The 15,648-nt window shown below is 43.9% G+C and overlaps 1 protein-coding gene across 1 annotated transcript; it reads left to right on the top strand.

Moving 5' to 3' along the window:
* The first annotated feature begins 7,276 nt into the window (after nt 1–7,276).
* On the top strand, nt 7,277–14,014 carry lpla (lipoprotein lipase a). Its single transcript, XM_037469102.2, has 10 exons — nt 7,277–7,527; nt 8,377–8,570; nt 8,879–9,058; nt 9,404–9,515; nt 10,086–10,328; nt 10,474–10,716; nt 11,256–11,376; nt 11,486–11,668; nt 11,760–11,867; nt 11,960–14,014. The coding sequence occupies exons 1-10, from the start codon at nt 7,431–7,433 to the stop codon at nt 12,009–12,011; spliced, it is 1,533 nt and encodes a 510-aa protein (XP_037324999.1). The 5' UTR covers nt 7,277–7,430; the 3' UTR covers nt 12,012–14,014.
* The last annotated feature ends 1,634 nt before the right edge of the window (nt 14,015–15,648 follow it).

Raw genomic sequence — 15,648 nt, 5'->3', positions numbered from 1 at the left:
CCCCCCCCCCCCCCCCCCCCCCCCGGCAATACTTTCCTCTTTCTGTACGCTGCAGCTCATTTGTCATGAAGCAGATGACTCATGGTCGATGTATCACTGAGGAAGTAATAAACGGCAGGCTCATGTAAACTAAACTGCCGGTGTTAATTTAAGCCTCAAGCGCAGCATTTTAAATGCATCTTATACATCTATAATAAGCAACTCCTAAATTTGGGAGCTTTCAAACTGCATGGACGCTGTTCTGGACTCCAATTAAATCATTAAATTCTTCCCCTAGTCACACAAAGACAGACTTCTCTTGTAAAGGCAGTAATCCACTCAAATCATTATCACCTGCTGGTCAGCAAATCCCAAAGCAAAAACAAAACCCCACAGGCGAGCAGGTGATAATGATTCCAGTTGATTACTGCGTGGACGAGAACCCCCTGTTTCAAAGAGAGAGGGAGAGAGAGAGAGAGGGAGGAAATAAGCAGTTGAGGCCTCCTTTGCGTCCTGCGGTTTTTGTGGTTGCTCAGATGTCTGCGCACTCCAACCCTCTCCTAAGAAAACGTTGAGCCAAGGATATTGAAGAATATATTGCAGATGTTGCGGCAATACAGGTGACCCCCCCCCCCCCCTTTGTCATTGTAAGAAATCACTACACAAAGCAACGTGCAGGCGTGTTTCACAGGTCTGGATTTGTCAGTTTGAAACGTTAAAGGCCAACCTGTCGACCCCTTTTTTTCTGTGGGAACACAAAGACCGAACATATTAATACAGTAGCTTACTAAAATTTGTTCATAAAACTATTCAATCAAAATCCCCTTTTCCCTCTTGTTGTTTTCTAGCTGTCCATTAGAGGGAGTTATATAATCACATATAGAGGCAAGAGATGGTGGTTTCTATTCATACTTGCATATCATGCATTTTTAGAGGAAGGTGACTGCGTTGGCAGAACCAGGCTAAAACGTTCTTTTTATAACTGACGATTGCACGCTGGGCCTATTGCATCCATGTGGATATGGGTGACTCTGTGCAATACGAGTGGAAAAAACTTGAGACAGAAGGGGAAGGGGGTCAGAGGACTTGACCTCTGAGGGAGAGGTTGTTGGGGTTAAATGGAGGACGTGTACCAGTGAATGGTACACTGTAAATAATCCGCCAGATGTGTCTGCTTGAATCAACATGAGAAGGAGGCAGATACTCTGTACATACACACTTTAAGGCATTTACGCGTCTTTGAGCCTTCCCAATGGGTTCAATGTAAAAGGAATGCAAACACACACACACACACACATATATACACACCACGCTGATCCCTGGGTTCACCCCCGTGCTGGGCAACATCATTTACCCCCGGGCCTTTGGAATGTCTGTTCATTTTCTCTCTCTCTGTCCCGATCGTCCGTCTGACCTGAAGTGTTCAGCGTGTCTCTGTGAATGAGAACGTGGTCGTGTTGTTGTTCTTGGTGCACTTATGGGTTTACGCTCTTTCTTTTATTTTTTATTTTTTTCAATGTGTCTATAATGCACCAGACCTGAGGCCACCACAGGTGGATCCGCTGGGAGCTTCCCTGTGCAGCTGATGGAAATCAAAGCTGAGACAACATCCTCGGAGCGGCGGCTCGAACCGCTACAGAGGAGGAGAAAGTCTGCAGAGATTCAGTATCTGGGGGGTTGAAAAAAAAAAAAAGGAGAATAGTTTGTCAAATTGACCAATCACATCATCCCAGTGTGATTATTGAGTGTGCTTTTGGCGATCCTCAAAAGACATGTAAGCTCATGGTTTTTACAGAATGTTGTCAAAACCCCGGATCAAACATGTTTGCATCAGTGTAAACCCTCGGCCTGCTGCCCAAACGCTGGTCCCTCGATTTTTTTTTCATCACAATCATCTGTGCGAGACAGCCAGTCTGCAGAATAAGGCCGCGAGGCAGCAGCGCGGCAGGAGTGACGCAAGCTCCGATCCGGCAGCTCTGAGGCGGCAGGCCCAGACTGAGAAGAATTTGAGCGAAAGGGCCGCCGCCCCCCGAGGCCAAGACGGGTCACGGCAGTCCGGGACCCGCTGTGTCAGGCGTGAGGGCTGCTGTCCTGCGGGCCTGTAAGGAGGGATGCTGGACACTGGGGGCAGAGGCCGACTCCCCGTGTTCTGTTTCGCATTCAGAGCTCAGTCCGTTTCTCCCCTCCTCCCCTTTTCCTATTTAAAAAACAAAACATGTCGATGAACGATATCCTTTTAAATCGGATAAGATTGGGTTGCAAAATCATTCCCGGGGATTGAAACACGCGGCTTTCCACCCCCGTCCGCCTGCGGGCCCGACGATGGCATCTTCCGGAGCAGTTTGAAATCAACCAGTTACGAAATGTCCTGCTCTCTCTCTCTCTCTCTCTCTCTCTCTCTCTCCGAGTTGGGACATCGGTGAGTTGAGGAATTCCAGCTGGACCGCCGCACGCAAGGCGACTCGAGTCCACACGTGACCGACCGGCAGCCTGAAACGCAGGACTCGTTCGGCCCTCTCGTGGCACGCGGGCACCAACACCAACATACATACATGAAGGTGATGAGCGGGCGGGGTGCAGAAACATACGTTCCTGGATGCGCTTCTCCAGCACACACACCCCTAATCCCTCTAATAAGTAAGTTGCTTGGATAAAAGCGTCAGCTAAATGACATGTAATGTAATGTAATGCTATTCACAGTTATTACTCTATACATACCGTACACAAACACACACACAATATAGGAGTATTTACCTACAATTGTAAACTGCCCAATTGGCCGACATCTGCACCGGGACCTTCAGATTGTTGCATGCATGTCTGAATTTATATTTCTACACTGAATGCAGTGTGTCAGACACAATGTGAGGGGGAGGCTTATGAGTCTGGGCTCCTGCTGATCCCATGTGGTCACCCTGCAATATAAAAGAAAAAGGGCTCTCACTTTTAAGCCAAAACTCAGTACATTTTCTTTACTGAAAACTCCTGTTGTTTAGTATTGTCCTACTATTACCTTGTCACACCCATAATTGATCAAAATCCACGCAGCGGAACCAGGCACTTTCTTTCTTTCTTTCTTTCTCCACACGATATAAAGTAGATAGAAGAGACGGCAGATGTTTCTGACTTACGACCGATCTCAGCTTGAGAATAAAGGGCAACACAGAGGCTCCAGATGTGGTTTCAGCTGCTTTCCCCCTTCAAAACTAACCAAACCCAATTTGTAATAACAATAATCTTAGATCTCCTGATTTTGACACAAGTGCATTTTGACCCACCTAGTTTTTTTTTCTCCGGAAAACAGTGTTTTGAAGAAACTGTTCAAAAAGTGAGGACTTTAAGCTTCATAAAAGGGCCACACAGTGTAGAGTGGACACAAACATGGACACCCGCACTGTACGTTCGATATAAACACCCAAATGTCCCGTGCACGCACACCCGGTTCACACATCAACAGCTTTCTCCTCGTTAAACAAGTGTATAACACGACCTCCTCCTGCCACCCTCGGTTAGAAGCATAAAATATTGGCTTCCTCTCCCACTCAAGTCTTTCAGCGGCTCTTTTATGACCTCGCTGTTTCTTTAGAAGGAGCCTCGTAAAAAAGACTAAACTCTGACTGGGGAGGAGCGTTTCTTTCTTCATGTCCTACCCAGCAAATCTATTTGCACATCTAACAGATTCTGAATGGGCAATTAAGGGAGAATTCCCTCTGGTGTGGGCAAAATTAGAGCGGCCTCTTAAATAGTCTTTAAATAACCTTTTTTGGTTGGTGAATCCTTGATTTGTGAGTTTGTTTGTTTTTTGTTTTTTTTTCCCCTCCCGTGACATCTGGCCTCAAGGTCACAGCAGAGATCGTTGTTTCGTCTGGACAAGTGACGGCCATGGACGAGAACGGGAAACATTCAGATAAAAGGGGAACACAATGTGACGAGGGACGCACAACAATGAGAGGATGGCAGCACATAGGCGGAGGACACACAATAAAGGCACAGAAGCCTACCCTCAGAGCTTAAATAAGTCCCCACAAAACACAGGATAACATGGACGTCTGCAGCCACATTCGGAATAGTGTGAACGCTACATACTGTAAGCAGATGGTGTCACCTGTCAAAAAACGCAGGAATGGGGGGTTGATGACTTAACCATGTGTGTGTGTGTGTGTGTGTGTGTGCGTGAGAGAGAGAGAGAGAGAGAGAGAGAGAGAGAGTTTATTTGCACTGCTTCTCAAACACACGCTCACAAGGTTTACGTCTCACTTTCCGAGATTTCCACGTGAGAGCACGACTGACCCTGTGTTGTTGTGGTTATTTGTGCTCGGGGGGTTACGCCTGTGTTTGCTCCCCTCGTGAAAACACCAGCAAAGGGAAACCGAACCGAGTCCAAAGGCCGCCGCCGGCCAACATGCAGCAGATTTGCGTCGAGTTTTTTCGCGTCACTCAGCGCCGCTCGGCTCATTAATCTCCCAGAAGCACCAAACGGGAGGAATGTGAAACTAACGTGCAGGCTTTTGGGCACGAAGCGGCTGCCAGCAGAGAGAAAGAAACAACAGGACGGCGAAGGAATTCCTCCGCGGCAGGAAATATGTGTTCTCTCTGCAGAGATCTTTTCATTTCCTCAGCGTGGCCTCGAGGTCAAAGACGAATCAAGGGGAGCTCAAAAGGGGACCGAACGGCATTAAAATGGGAAATATCTTATCATCTGTACATAAAACAACCCCCCCCCCCTCGGGCCGAGTGTCCATCCGTTGCTACGGACAACTGTTTTGTAATCCTCCCTTTAATCAGCTCCTGCTCTCGTTCTCCTCCCGTATCCTTTTTATTATTTTTTCTAAATGATAGCTACACCAAGGGTTCCCAGGGCGTGCCTCCTGCAGGATCTGATATTCCTCGTCCCCCTGGGGTTCCGGTACAGTGACTTCAGTCAACGATGGGGGGGGGGGGAGGCGTTTCTCCTCTCTCTAATCACTGGGTTGGGCCTTTTTTGGGGTTTGGGCATAAAAACACACCTCCTCATAGGCATACATACAGTAAAAAACATGTGGGACGGTATAATTAGAGAGGGGAAATAGTAAAAGTTGATGAGTGGGGATTCAAATCTAAACGGGGATCTTTCATACTGGAAAGTGAATCAGCTTTTTTAGCGAACATCTCAAAAAACAAGTCTTGATGACGTACCCTGATTTCATGCAAATTGCTCATAAACATGTGATGTTTTATCAAGTGTAGGGGCTCAAAGTGAAGTTACTGTTTTCAAATGAAAATACATCAATTGGGTTGGTTGGAGCCCCCCCCCCCCAAAAAAAAGACAAAATAAAGGGCCAAAAGTGAAATCAGAACACAGATGCTAAATGACTACAATGGAGGAAAGAGTAAGAAGGAAGTAACAATTCTCTCTTGATTCTTCTTCGCTTGTTTTAAGGCAGCGCTGAACTATTTTTTTTTTTTACCAACACGGGCCCCTAAGTCATGAACTACACGTGACATCTTAATCCAAAATCTCATACAGTTGATCTCCACGGGTTTCAAAAGAATAATATATCGTGGGGGGGGGGGAGGAGGGAGACATCTTACACGGACTTGATTCTCCTAAAACAAATATGTAGCAGGTTTCAAAACATGGAAACTTTATCCATGTGGCAAAATATTTAGTCAACAGGTTCATCTGTTTTGTGGCCCTCGGTTTGGAGAGAAAACAAAGGTATAAAATATTCTCACGCAGTTGTTTTGGCATGAAAATCAGCATAAAATCACAGGGGCTCGGACTCCTACTTTCAGTTTCCACGTGTCTTTGATTTCTCTGGAGGTTTTGAGTTTCCTCTTTGCCCCCGAGTGCCGAAAAAAAGGCGTTCGACTACAAGCACAAAGAACGCACACAGCGTCGTAACATCTTGTTTTCATTTTATATGACATACTTTTCTGCATTTTTTTAATTTTTATTTTAAGCTTTTCAAGCGTCCTTTTTTTTTCTTTCTTCTTCTTCAATAAATTGAGATCCAGTTGTGCTTTGTCATTGCTTTTGAGTGCAGACTCAGCCCAGTCGACCAATGGGAGAGAGGCTTTTCAAACACACACCCCTCAGAAGATCTGTCTGAGAGGATCACATCTCACATCCGACTCCACTTCAGTGGTCTCTGGACCTAACTGGTGGATGTCGAGGACACCGTCGGAGATGATGTTTAGAGAAGAAGAAAAAAACGCAACTAAATGAATTCTGACCCCCGACCCCCCTCACATGTAGACGTGGAGTTGAGATGGAGCGGTGTTGTTATTACCGGGGTTTATTTGTCTTACTTGTCGTTAACTGTTGGTCTTTGACACATACCGAGGACTTTTGGAGAGCTGTACTGATGCTGACTGGATTATCAGTAAAATAACCTTTACAACCACTTTGCAACTAAAATACAATATAAGAATGTTGCGATGGCAAAGAATGAGCACCTCAACAAATTACAAAAGTAAAATTCTGTGCATACGTCAATAATACATCAATAGTCAATTCTAATGATGTACATTGAGTACTTACTTGTGATCCTTTACAGCTTTACAGTGACATAAGCGGAACCAGCAAAATAAAGCGGTGTTGATAGTTATCCATCCTCGAGAAAACGCCCAGTGTGCCAACTCGTTTCCGATGGAATTGCAGGACTTGTTGAAAAAGTTGCTTCTCCAAAGCAAAGCAACTCCCCCCCCCCCCCCCCAAATGTAATAACAAAGGTTAACAGCGAGCTCAGGGCTCTGAGCTGCGTGACAGAACATTTCATTAATCGGCTGTCAGAATTCAAGAAGAATATAGATATAAGATATGAATAAAGATATAAGAAAGCACGTTTTTTAAATATATTACCCGCCCTGGCTTTAAGTACATTTAGCTGATAATACTTTTACTCACAAACCATTTCAAAAGGGAGAACTTTTACTTTTCTAATATTGATTTGAATGTGAAAGAAGTATATATATGTGTATATATATTTGTCTTGATTCTTTTTGAGTTTTGAATAAACACACCTTCAAACAATGACCATTTTTTTCTAAAGTCTGAGGCAACTTGACAGTATTTTGCTGTCAAGTGGGATGACAGGAGGATAATCCAGGAGGATCATTCATGGTTTATATTCAGCAGTGACGACACATTCAGGTGTCCTGCACTTACTCGGCTCGCCTTTTGCAGAAGATTGTTCAATGATTTAGGTTTAGAAATTCCAGAGCAAGGACGTTTAAACCCCGCCCACTCGCCTCCAGCCAATCACGTTTGAATATGCAAATGAGCCCCCCATAAAGATGACTTGTAGCGGCGACTGTGACAGAACATTTACTCCTGAAGCGCAACTGCCCACCACTTCTTTTTGGTGTGTTTTTGAGTCACACGCGTGGAAATACCGCCGGTCCGCCGACTCCCAGGGAAACTTTTAATTCGGGATATTCAAGAAAAATAACAAAAACTTACTAATAATATGGGAAAAGAAAATATCTGTTTTTTGTCTGTTTGGATAATTTTGGGGAAAATCTTTGCAACTTTTTCTTCGGACCCTGAACTCACCACCGTGTTCGGTAAGAGCGACCTATCGGCTTGTTTTGCCTGGAAATAACCAAAAAATACTCGGGTGATTTATCCGAGGCTCCAATGAGGGAGCAATTACACGGAGCAGGTTAATTCCTGCACGATGTTTCGCGTTGACCGGGAGTAACCCCGTGAAACCCTTTCACAGTCCAGCTCTGCATCCCATTTCATGCTCTTTAGGTCCATGTGTGCCGAAAGAAAAGCGGCTGCAAACGGGCCTTTTGTCTGGTGAGACAAGCAGGCCAAAACGAAAAAAAACAACAGTAATGAAAGTATTGTAAAATGTAATCAACCAGCATTATTTTTTTAGTATTACAAAGGCATGAAAAGCTTAATCAGAAACTTTTGCCCCAAACCATTTAGCCTATTTTAAAAAAAAGAAAAAAGACTAGGTAAGTGGTAATAAAAGGTCCCGTGGAATAATGTCATTGTTTAGGTTGTATCGGCTGAATCTCTTAAGGAATTGCAGGATCTTCACAGTTCGATTCATTTAAAAAATACAGTGGAGACAAAAGGGGGCGACACCGCCATGCTCCATGTTCGTACTGGTTCACTGTGACGCGCCGCTGTGGTCAGCGGTCAAATAATATCATAAGTAAAAAATGATGAAAAAAGTGTGATGTTGGTTGATTTTGACCTCTGCAAAGTAACGTGCGATTGAACTCTTGCAAAAAAACAACAACACCCGGCTGTCTCTTTTCCATGCACGGAATGCGTGGAAAGTGTCCTCGTGCATCCACTCTTCTGTCTGTTTGACTTCCCCCCGACTCGTGCATGCGATCCTCTGCATTCCGACCCTCACAGCTGATCTGATCCGCCGCATTGCCGCCTGTGAACAGATAACACCACGGTCACAGGTGCCCCTCCCGGATGGATCACGGACTTCACTGACATCGTGTCCAAGTTCTCCCTGCGCACCGTCGACATCCCGGATGATGACATGTGCTACATAGTGACCGGCAGCCCGGAAACCATCAAGCAGTGCGAATTCAACCCGGAGACGCAGACCTTCATCATCATCCACGGCTGGACGGTATGTTCAACTCGATGTACGTCATGCGTATAGAAATGTACCCCCACCGGCTCTGAGATACTTATGAAGTGAAACTTCCACAAAAAAAATGTTGAAATTGTAAGTGTCCAAACTGATGGGATGAAAATAACAGTAGATGCACATTTCGGAGCATTTCGTATCATGTGATTTAGCCGTGCAGCATCATTTGATGACCATTTGGCTTCTGTCCAAACACAACACACAGAATGTGTGCTATGACCCAGTGGAGTCACCCTGTCCTGCAGCTGGCCTCACAAGTGTGTGTGTGTGTGTGTGTGTTACTACAGGTGACCGGGATGTTTGAGAGCTGGGTGCCCAAACTGGTGTCCGCTCTCTACGAGCGAGAGCCCAGTGCCAATGTGATCGTGGTGGACTGGCTCACCCGCGCCAACAAGCACTACCCGACGTCCGCCGCCTACACCAAGCTGGTGGGCCGCGACGTGGCCAAGTTCGTCACGTGGATACAAGTGAGCGTTTTCATTGGCCGCCGGGTGTCCAGCTGGATCATGTTCTCCTCATCATAAAGAAGATGTGCCTTAACTACATTTTTAGGGAATTGTATTGCAAAAAAAAAGGGTATTTGCACAAATAACGCGTTCATTTGTCTTGTCTTTCGTTTGTGTTTTGGCAACACGTACAATTACTCAAAATAATCCCCATATCGGAATGCACCCGAACTCCATTAAGACAGGGTGCTTTTCGAGGAACGCCCTGCTATTGGTTTTAAGCCCTCCAGCAAGTCTGTGGGATTCACTTTAAACGTTATGTCAACACATTCTTCTCGCACATGTGATCCATCTTCTCGCTCACAGAAAGAGCTGCAGCTGCCCTGGGAGAGGATTCATCTGCTGGGCTACAGTCTGGGAGCACATGTGGCCGGAGTCGCCGGAGACCTCACGGACCATAAAATCAGCAGGATCTCAGGTGAGAACGTCAATTTAACCAATGGAACGTCTGCTGTCGCGACAAAAAAGTGTGAGCATGGAGTTATTTTACTGAAAAGTGCATCAGACACATTTATGTCTCATTTTAGTCCTGCAGCCAGTGAATTCATGTGGGCAAACGTACCGTTTCACACTGTAATGTGAGCTCCAGCCCCTGCACGTAAAAACAAAACAGCCCGTCAGTGAGACGTAATCAGCGGCTCATTCCAGGCCCGTATTGTGAGTGTGCCCTGAACCAGTCGGGGGGGTGGGGGGGGGGGGGGGGGCACTCATGCTGGTCCAATCCCCCAATTTCTCACTGTCGAGTTGATTGAGCTTGATGTCTCTCTGACCTGCTTAGAATAATGGTATGTTCTGTACTGTCAGCCCATTAACAACCTATAATTACTGCTTCAGTGAACCTGCAGAGGTGCAAATGAAGAAGAAGAAGAATCATTAGAGTAAGAGGCATTCATGTGTCTTTTACAACGTACACACTCGTTCTTCATGGAGATTTGTGCACAACAAAGAAACATTTGCCTCGATTTTAAAAAAAAATTTTTTTTTTTAGGCCTGGATCCTGCCGGCCCCACCTTCGAGCACGCGGACAACCGGAACACTCTGTCCAAAGAAGACGCTCAGTTTGTGGACGTCCTGCACACCAACACCAGGGGCTCCCCGGACCGCAGCATCGGCATCCAGAGAGCCGTGGGCCACATCGACATTTACCCCAACGGAGGCACTTTCCAGCCCGGCTGCGACATCCAGAACACACTGATGGGGATTGCGTTGGAAGGCATCAAGGGCCTCCAAAGTGTGTATTCACTGAGCATCGTTTGTTGTTTGTTCCTCGCTACACGTCTGCTTGTGATGGTCACGTTTGGTTACCAGCTGAACGAGATGACCTTGTGGGACATTGGCATATATGTGTGTTATAGTCCGCTCTCTGTCTGCTTCAGATATGGACCAGCTGGTCAAATGTTCCCACGAGCGCTCCATCCACCTGTACATCGACTCCTTACTGAACACCCAGCAGCAGCCCATGGCCTACCGCTGCAACTCCAGAGAGACCTTCAACAAGGGCATGTGCCTCAGCTGCAGGAAGAACCGCTGCAACACGCTGGGCTACAACATCAACCGGGTCCGCTCCACCCGCAGCGCCAAGATGTACCTCAAGACTCGTGAAATAAGTCCATACAAAGGTAAAAAAAAAAAAAAAGCGATGCGAGAAAGCAATACTGAGGTTGATGCTCTTTAGCGAGGATTGTATTCAAGTTAGTGTTTGCACCTTGATAGGAGTGTGTGAGGAGTGTGTGTGAGGGCTTAGTGTGGATGTGGCTGTAATTCATATTTGCACAGTTACAAAGGAAAAATTCCTGGGTGTTATAGTCGCCTCGGGTATGCTGAGGTAATGCGTGTGGTACACTATGAACGGATATGTTTATTTAAGAATTAGGTTAAAATCATATACCTGTGCAAGGATTAGTGTCTTTGTAAATAGGTCTTTTGTAATGAGTGTGTATATATATATATATATAATATATATATATATATATATATATATATGAGGGCATGTGGATTAAGCACAAATCCATGTTTGAATCCAGCACTGTGACAGTCGCATGAAGAGAGAGAGGTTACATAAGTGCTTTGACAGTATTGAACTGATTTTAGTGACTTGGATCAGTTTCTGAGAACCCGTCTCTGCCCCCCCCCCCCCCCCCCCTCGTTTCTCTTGTAGTTTTTCACTATCAAGTCAAGGTGCATCTCTTCAACAAGGACCAACTGAGTTTCACCGAGCAGCCAATGAAGATTTCTCTGTACGGAACCCACGGAGAGAAAGAGGGCATTTCCTTTGTCTTGTACGTACATAAATCCACACAGTATTTATTGAACAGTATTTATTGAACAGTCAAACTGAGCGGCTGAGCTTTTTTTAAACGTGTAACGTGTCTTATTTCCGATCGGCAGGCCAGTCCTAAGCGGTAACACCACGCTGTCCTTCCTCATCACCACCGATGTGGACATTGGAGACCTGATGATCGTGAAGCTGCGCTGGGAGAAGGACACCATCATCAGCTGGTCGGACTGGTGGGGCAGCAGCAAGTTCCACATCCGAAAACTGCGCATCAAGTCAGGGGAGACCCAGTCCAAGTGAGTCCTTGGTCTCGGACTCGAATCGGTCCTTTGACATGACACCTCTGTCTGGAATTTGATTAAATTGATCCCTTTTTTGTGATCTCAGGGTGATCTTCACCGCTAAGGACGGAGAGTTTGCCTACCTCGTCAGGGGAGGAGAAGAGGGAGTCTTCGTCAAGTCTAAAGAAGACAAAATGAACCGTAAAGAAAAACTGTAAGTTCTTAATACAGTTATTTATTGTCAATTACGAGTTGATGTATTTCAAAACGCTCTTCGGTTCACTTATGTCTTTTCTCCTTCTGCAGGATGCACAAGCTGAAGATGCAGGGCAGCCTTTTTGGGCAGAATGACGCTTGAAGTCGCACGTGCACAGCCTCCATTTCAAACACACACACACACACACACAGCCAAAGATGGACCACACACAGCAACACCCGGAAAGCCACAGCAAGCATCTGGACTTCTACTGAATCTTGCCCTTCTTCTTCTTCTTCTTGTTCTTCTTCCTCCTGTTGTGCCTCTTGACATTAACTCCCAGTGCAACAAACACGACCTCATCCACGTCTGCTCCACAAACCCTCTCCTGTCTCTCTGCATATTCTGACGCTGATGAGGTGCTCCCATATAACAAGTGTACACTTTCACTAACATTTGCTGCATATCTTTGTAATCATTTGTTTATGCTCCTTTAGCCCATTTATCCGGTTTATACTGATTTTGATGTAGTTTTAACCCCTTATGTGGTGTTTCCTTTGCCTTTGTGAACTTGGATTATTGTTGATGTAGTACATGATTCAGAGTGATAGGCATAGTTTAGGCACATCTTTTTGTTCTCTTAAATGTGTAAAATGACAATGTTGTCCCTTACGTTTTTCTTTACCGAACCACTAATTGCAAACAATCTACAGGGACCAAAGAAGTATTTACAACCTACGGAACGGAGAATCCCGGCAGTCCTTGTAAATACTTTTTTTTAATCCGTTATACACAGGCTCAGTCAAAAGACACATTTTCTCATTACTGACAAAGCGTGTCCAAACTTTTGACTAGTACTGTAATTACAATACAATATATATTTATGAATATATCATATTCTTAAATATGTATGTTTTAAATCTGAATAATGTGTTAATACCTGATCTCTTGAAGTCTTTCTCTTTTCTTTGATGTGTTTTGGTTATTGTGTGACTGGTCACTTTTAAAAGGCTCTTTGTCCCCTGAAGCCATTAAAATGTCAAAGGTCATTAAGTTTGTGTTTCAACAGGCATATGCATCTTTTAATTTCTTTCCTGAAATTGAATTTAGCTCACTTTTAAATCCATAATGGCAAGTGCTCTTTAAACACATTATGAGGGCAAAAATAAATCAACCACCAATAGTTTACTCCATTGATTTAACTATTTATCCACAACAACTCTTATTTTGAAAAGCTAAAACTTTACAGAATATCTGTAAACAAACATGCAAGCCCTGATAATTTGATGGACTGGCCTACATTTTAGCCATAATACATCTCAATACTTCATATTGTATTTATTGAATGTACATTTATATATTTGTATATTAAGCTGTAATATATTTTGGGAGGCTTCCATTGTCATCTGTGTTTTTTTGTTTTTTTGTTTTATTACAAATGAAGCGTTTTGTTCATGAACATGGCTTTGGAGAGATCAATCAAATTGGTCTCAATGCCAAATGTTCAGTGAATTTACTTAATGAACTCGGATGGTTTAATAAAAAGATTACAATATCATATATATTCCATTATCCCTGATTGCTTTAGTTGCTTTTGTATCATTTTTAAATGACAAAAGCATTAAAAGATAATGGGAATTAATTGTCACATCCAAGCTTATGCCAATCCGATAAGAAATAACATCCCTGGTAACATCATCGGCCCTGGATCGACATGGACAATGATTTAGAATTTGCTTAATCTTACTATACAATAAAAAAAGGCCATTGTTTGTTAATGCTAAAATCCACTCTAATCAGTGTCAATACCACCCCTGCATAATATCCTCTTATGTCTTCAACTACAGTAAGCACATATACAGCTTATGTTTTACTATGATTGCGATTGAAACGGGTGCGATTGCAGCTTTCAAACCACTTGAGTCTTGTAAAAAGGCAATATTTCAAACAATCAATAAACACAGAGCTAAAAGTACCCCTGTCGAGCTTTTTACATGTGATCAGACGTTTACATTTAGACCCAAACGCTTCTTGTTGTCATGTTCGTAACGCATTGCTCACACGACATCCTCGTCTCTTCTTGTAATAAAATCACCTGTCTTGATGTCAAGTCCGGACGCGTGAGTTGGTTCCAGTGTGGAACATTTTCAACATCTGAGATGAATCTCAACAACTTTGGGAATAACTTGTTGTTGGTGGAATCTTGTTTTCCACCAACAACTTGTTTGAGAAATCTAATACTGAAACAAATTCACTTTTTTAATTATTCTAAACAAAGCATTGTAATGTAACAATAAAAAATGGTATTAAAAGAACATGCACCTGTTTAGATCAGATTAAAACCTTTGACAAATGGACACAGTCGATCAACGTGCTTTGCACTTTAAACCAAGAATAAACAGAAGCCCCTCAGCAGAACATTGCCATGCCACAGTGTGTTTTAAATAACGTACATCGGAGTTTACAGCCGAGCTCGACAAACTCAAAGGTCATCGTCGATCAGCCGACTGTTTTTTTTTCAGCCACTTAAAGCCAAACATCCAACATATTTCAATAGTGCAGGATTAGACTTGGTTGTTGTCACTAAGCCGGCTTTGCTGGAAATTCAAAACATATTACGTGACACCACCAACATAAAGAAAAAATGTGTGTCTCGATGACTTTAGATTGTGGATCAGTTCCTTTGAAGGAGATTCCCAAGGCAGGAAATGCGTTAAGAAACAGTTGTGAACTGTAAGCTAAAGAAGTAAATGACATAAGCTGTAACTGATGCTTTGATCAAATCAAATGTCGACCTGACTTTCAAAAATGTTTCCCCCTTTTGAATTTGTTACATTACAAATGCATCCAGCACAGACCTTACGTGGCTCTGCGCTGATTCACAAAGGTTTTTTTTTTTGTGTGTTTGTCGACAATAATACAATAATAATCAGACATGAGGTCTAGAAACCAGCTCAAGAAACAAGGCCCCGGGAACTACGTTAAGGCGGCAGTTTCTTTTGTTTCTTCTCTGCTGGCACCAACATCTCCCTGCTGTAGAGGTCTGGCCCCCGATCCACCGCTGCTCATCAACTCCTCGTCACCACGACTGAGCTTTTCCCCTCTTTGCAGAAGTGAGGAGGAAAAAAAAACAAAACAAATGCAGTCACTGCTTTTCGAGGAAATTGTTCCTGGAAGAATAAACAGCTCATGAAGCCAATGGTGAACATGAGTTTAAAACAGCAAAGTGCTCACCGTCCGGTTGCTTCACAGCTTAACGCTGTTAGCTCAGCTATTATGCTGACAGCTTTGTAGAAGCAATATACATGTTATTCATTTACAATTGTGCATCTTTCACAGCAGCCCTTTCCATGTATATCCAAAACCAATGAAAGGACAATTCATTGTGGAGAAATAGCTTTTATTAAGCTGGTATGAAACTGTTAACTGAAAATTAGCTACAATACCACGGATGTGTTATCATGTGTTACTATGTCTGTCAACTGTATTCTCCAATTTACCTTCACAACAAAACATCTTGTAACTTCTCAAAACGTTGCCTCATCTGAATCTGCACAGTTTATCTTGGCATCTTGGACCAGAGCTTTAGGCAACAAAATCGCCCCCTATGAGGCCAAGTAGTCTTTCCCAACCGTTAGCACGCCAGCGGACATTTTAACCCACAGAGAGAAAACCGCTTCATCCAACGGGTCAAAGGTCAGAGTTCATTGAAAACTATGGAATTTCCATAATAGCCGTCTCTGACTGCCGGGTGACGGCCGAAGCTTTCACTTAAAAATGTTAACACACACTGTCCAAA

Source organism: Pungitius pungitius, chromosome 7 (genome assembly GCF_949316345.1).
Source record: "Pungitius pungitius chromosome 7, fPunPun2.1, whole genome shotgun sequence".
Lineage (NCBI taxonomy): Eukaryota > Metazoa > Chordata > Actinopteri > Perciformes > Gasterosteidae > Pungitius > Pungitius pungitius.
This window is presented reverse-complemented; position numbering and strand designations above follow the sequence as displayed.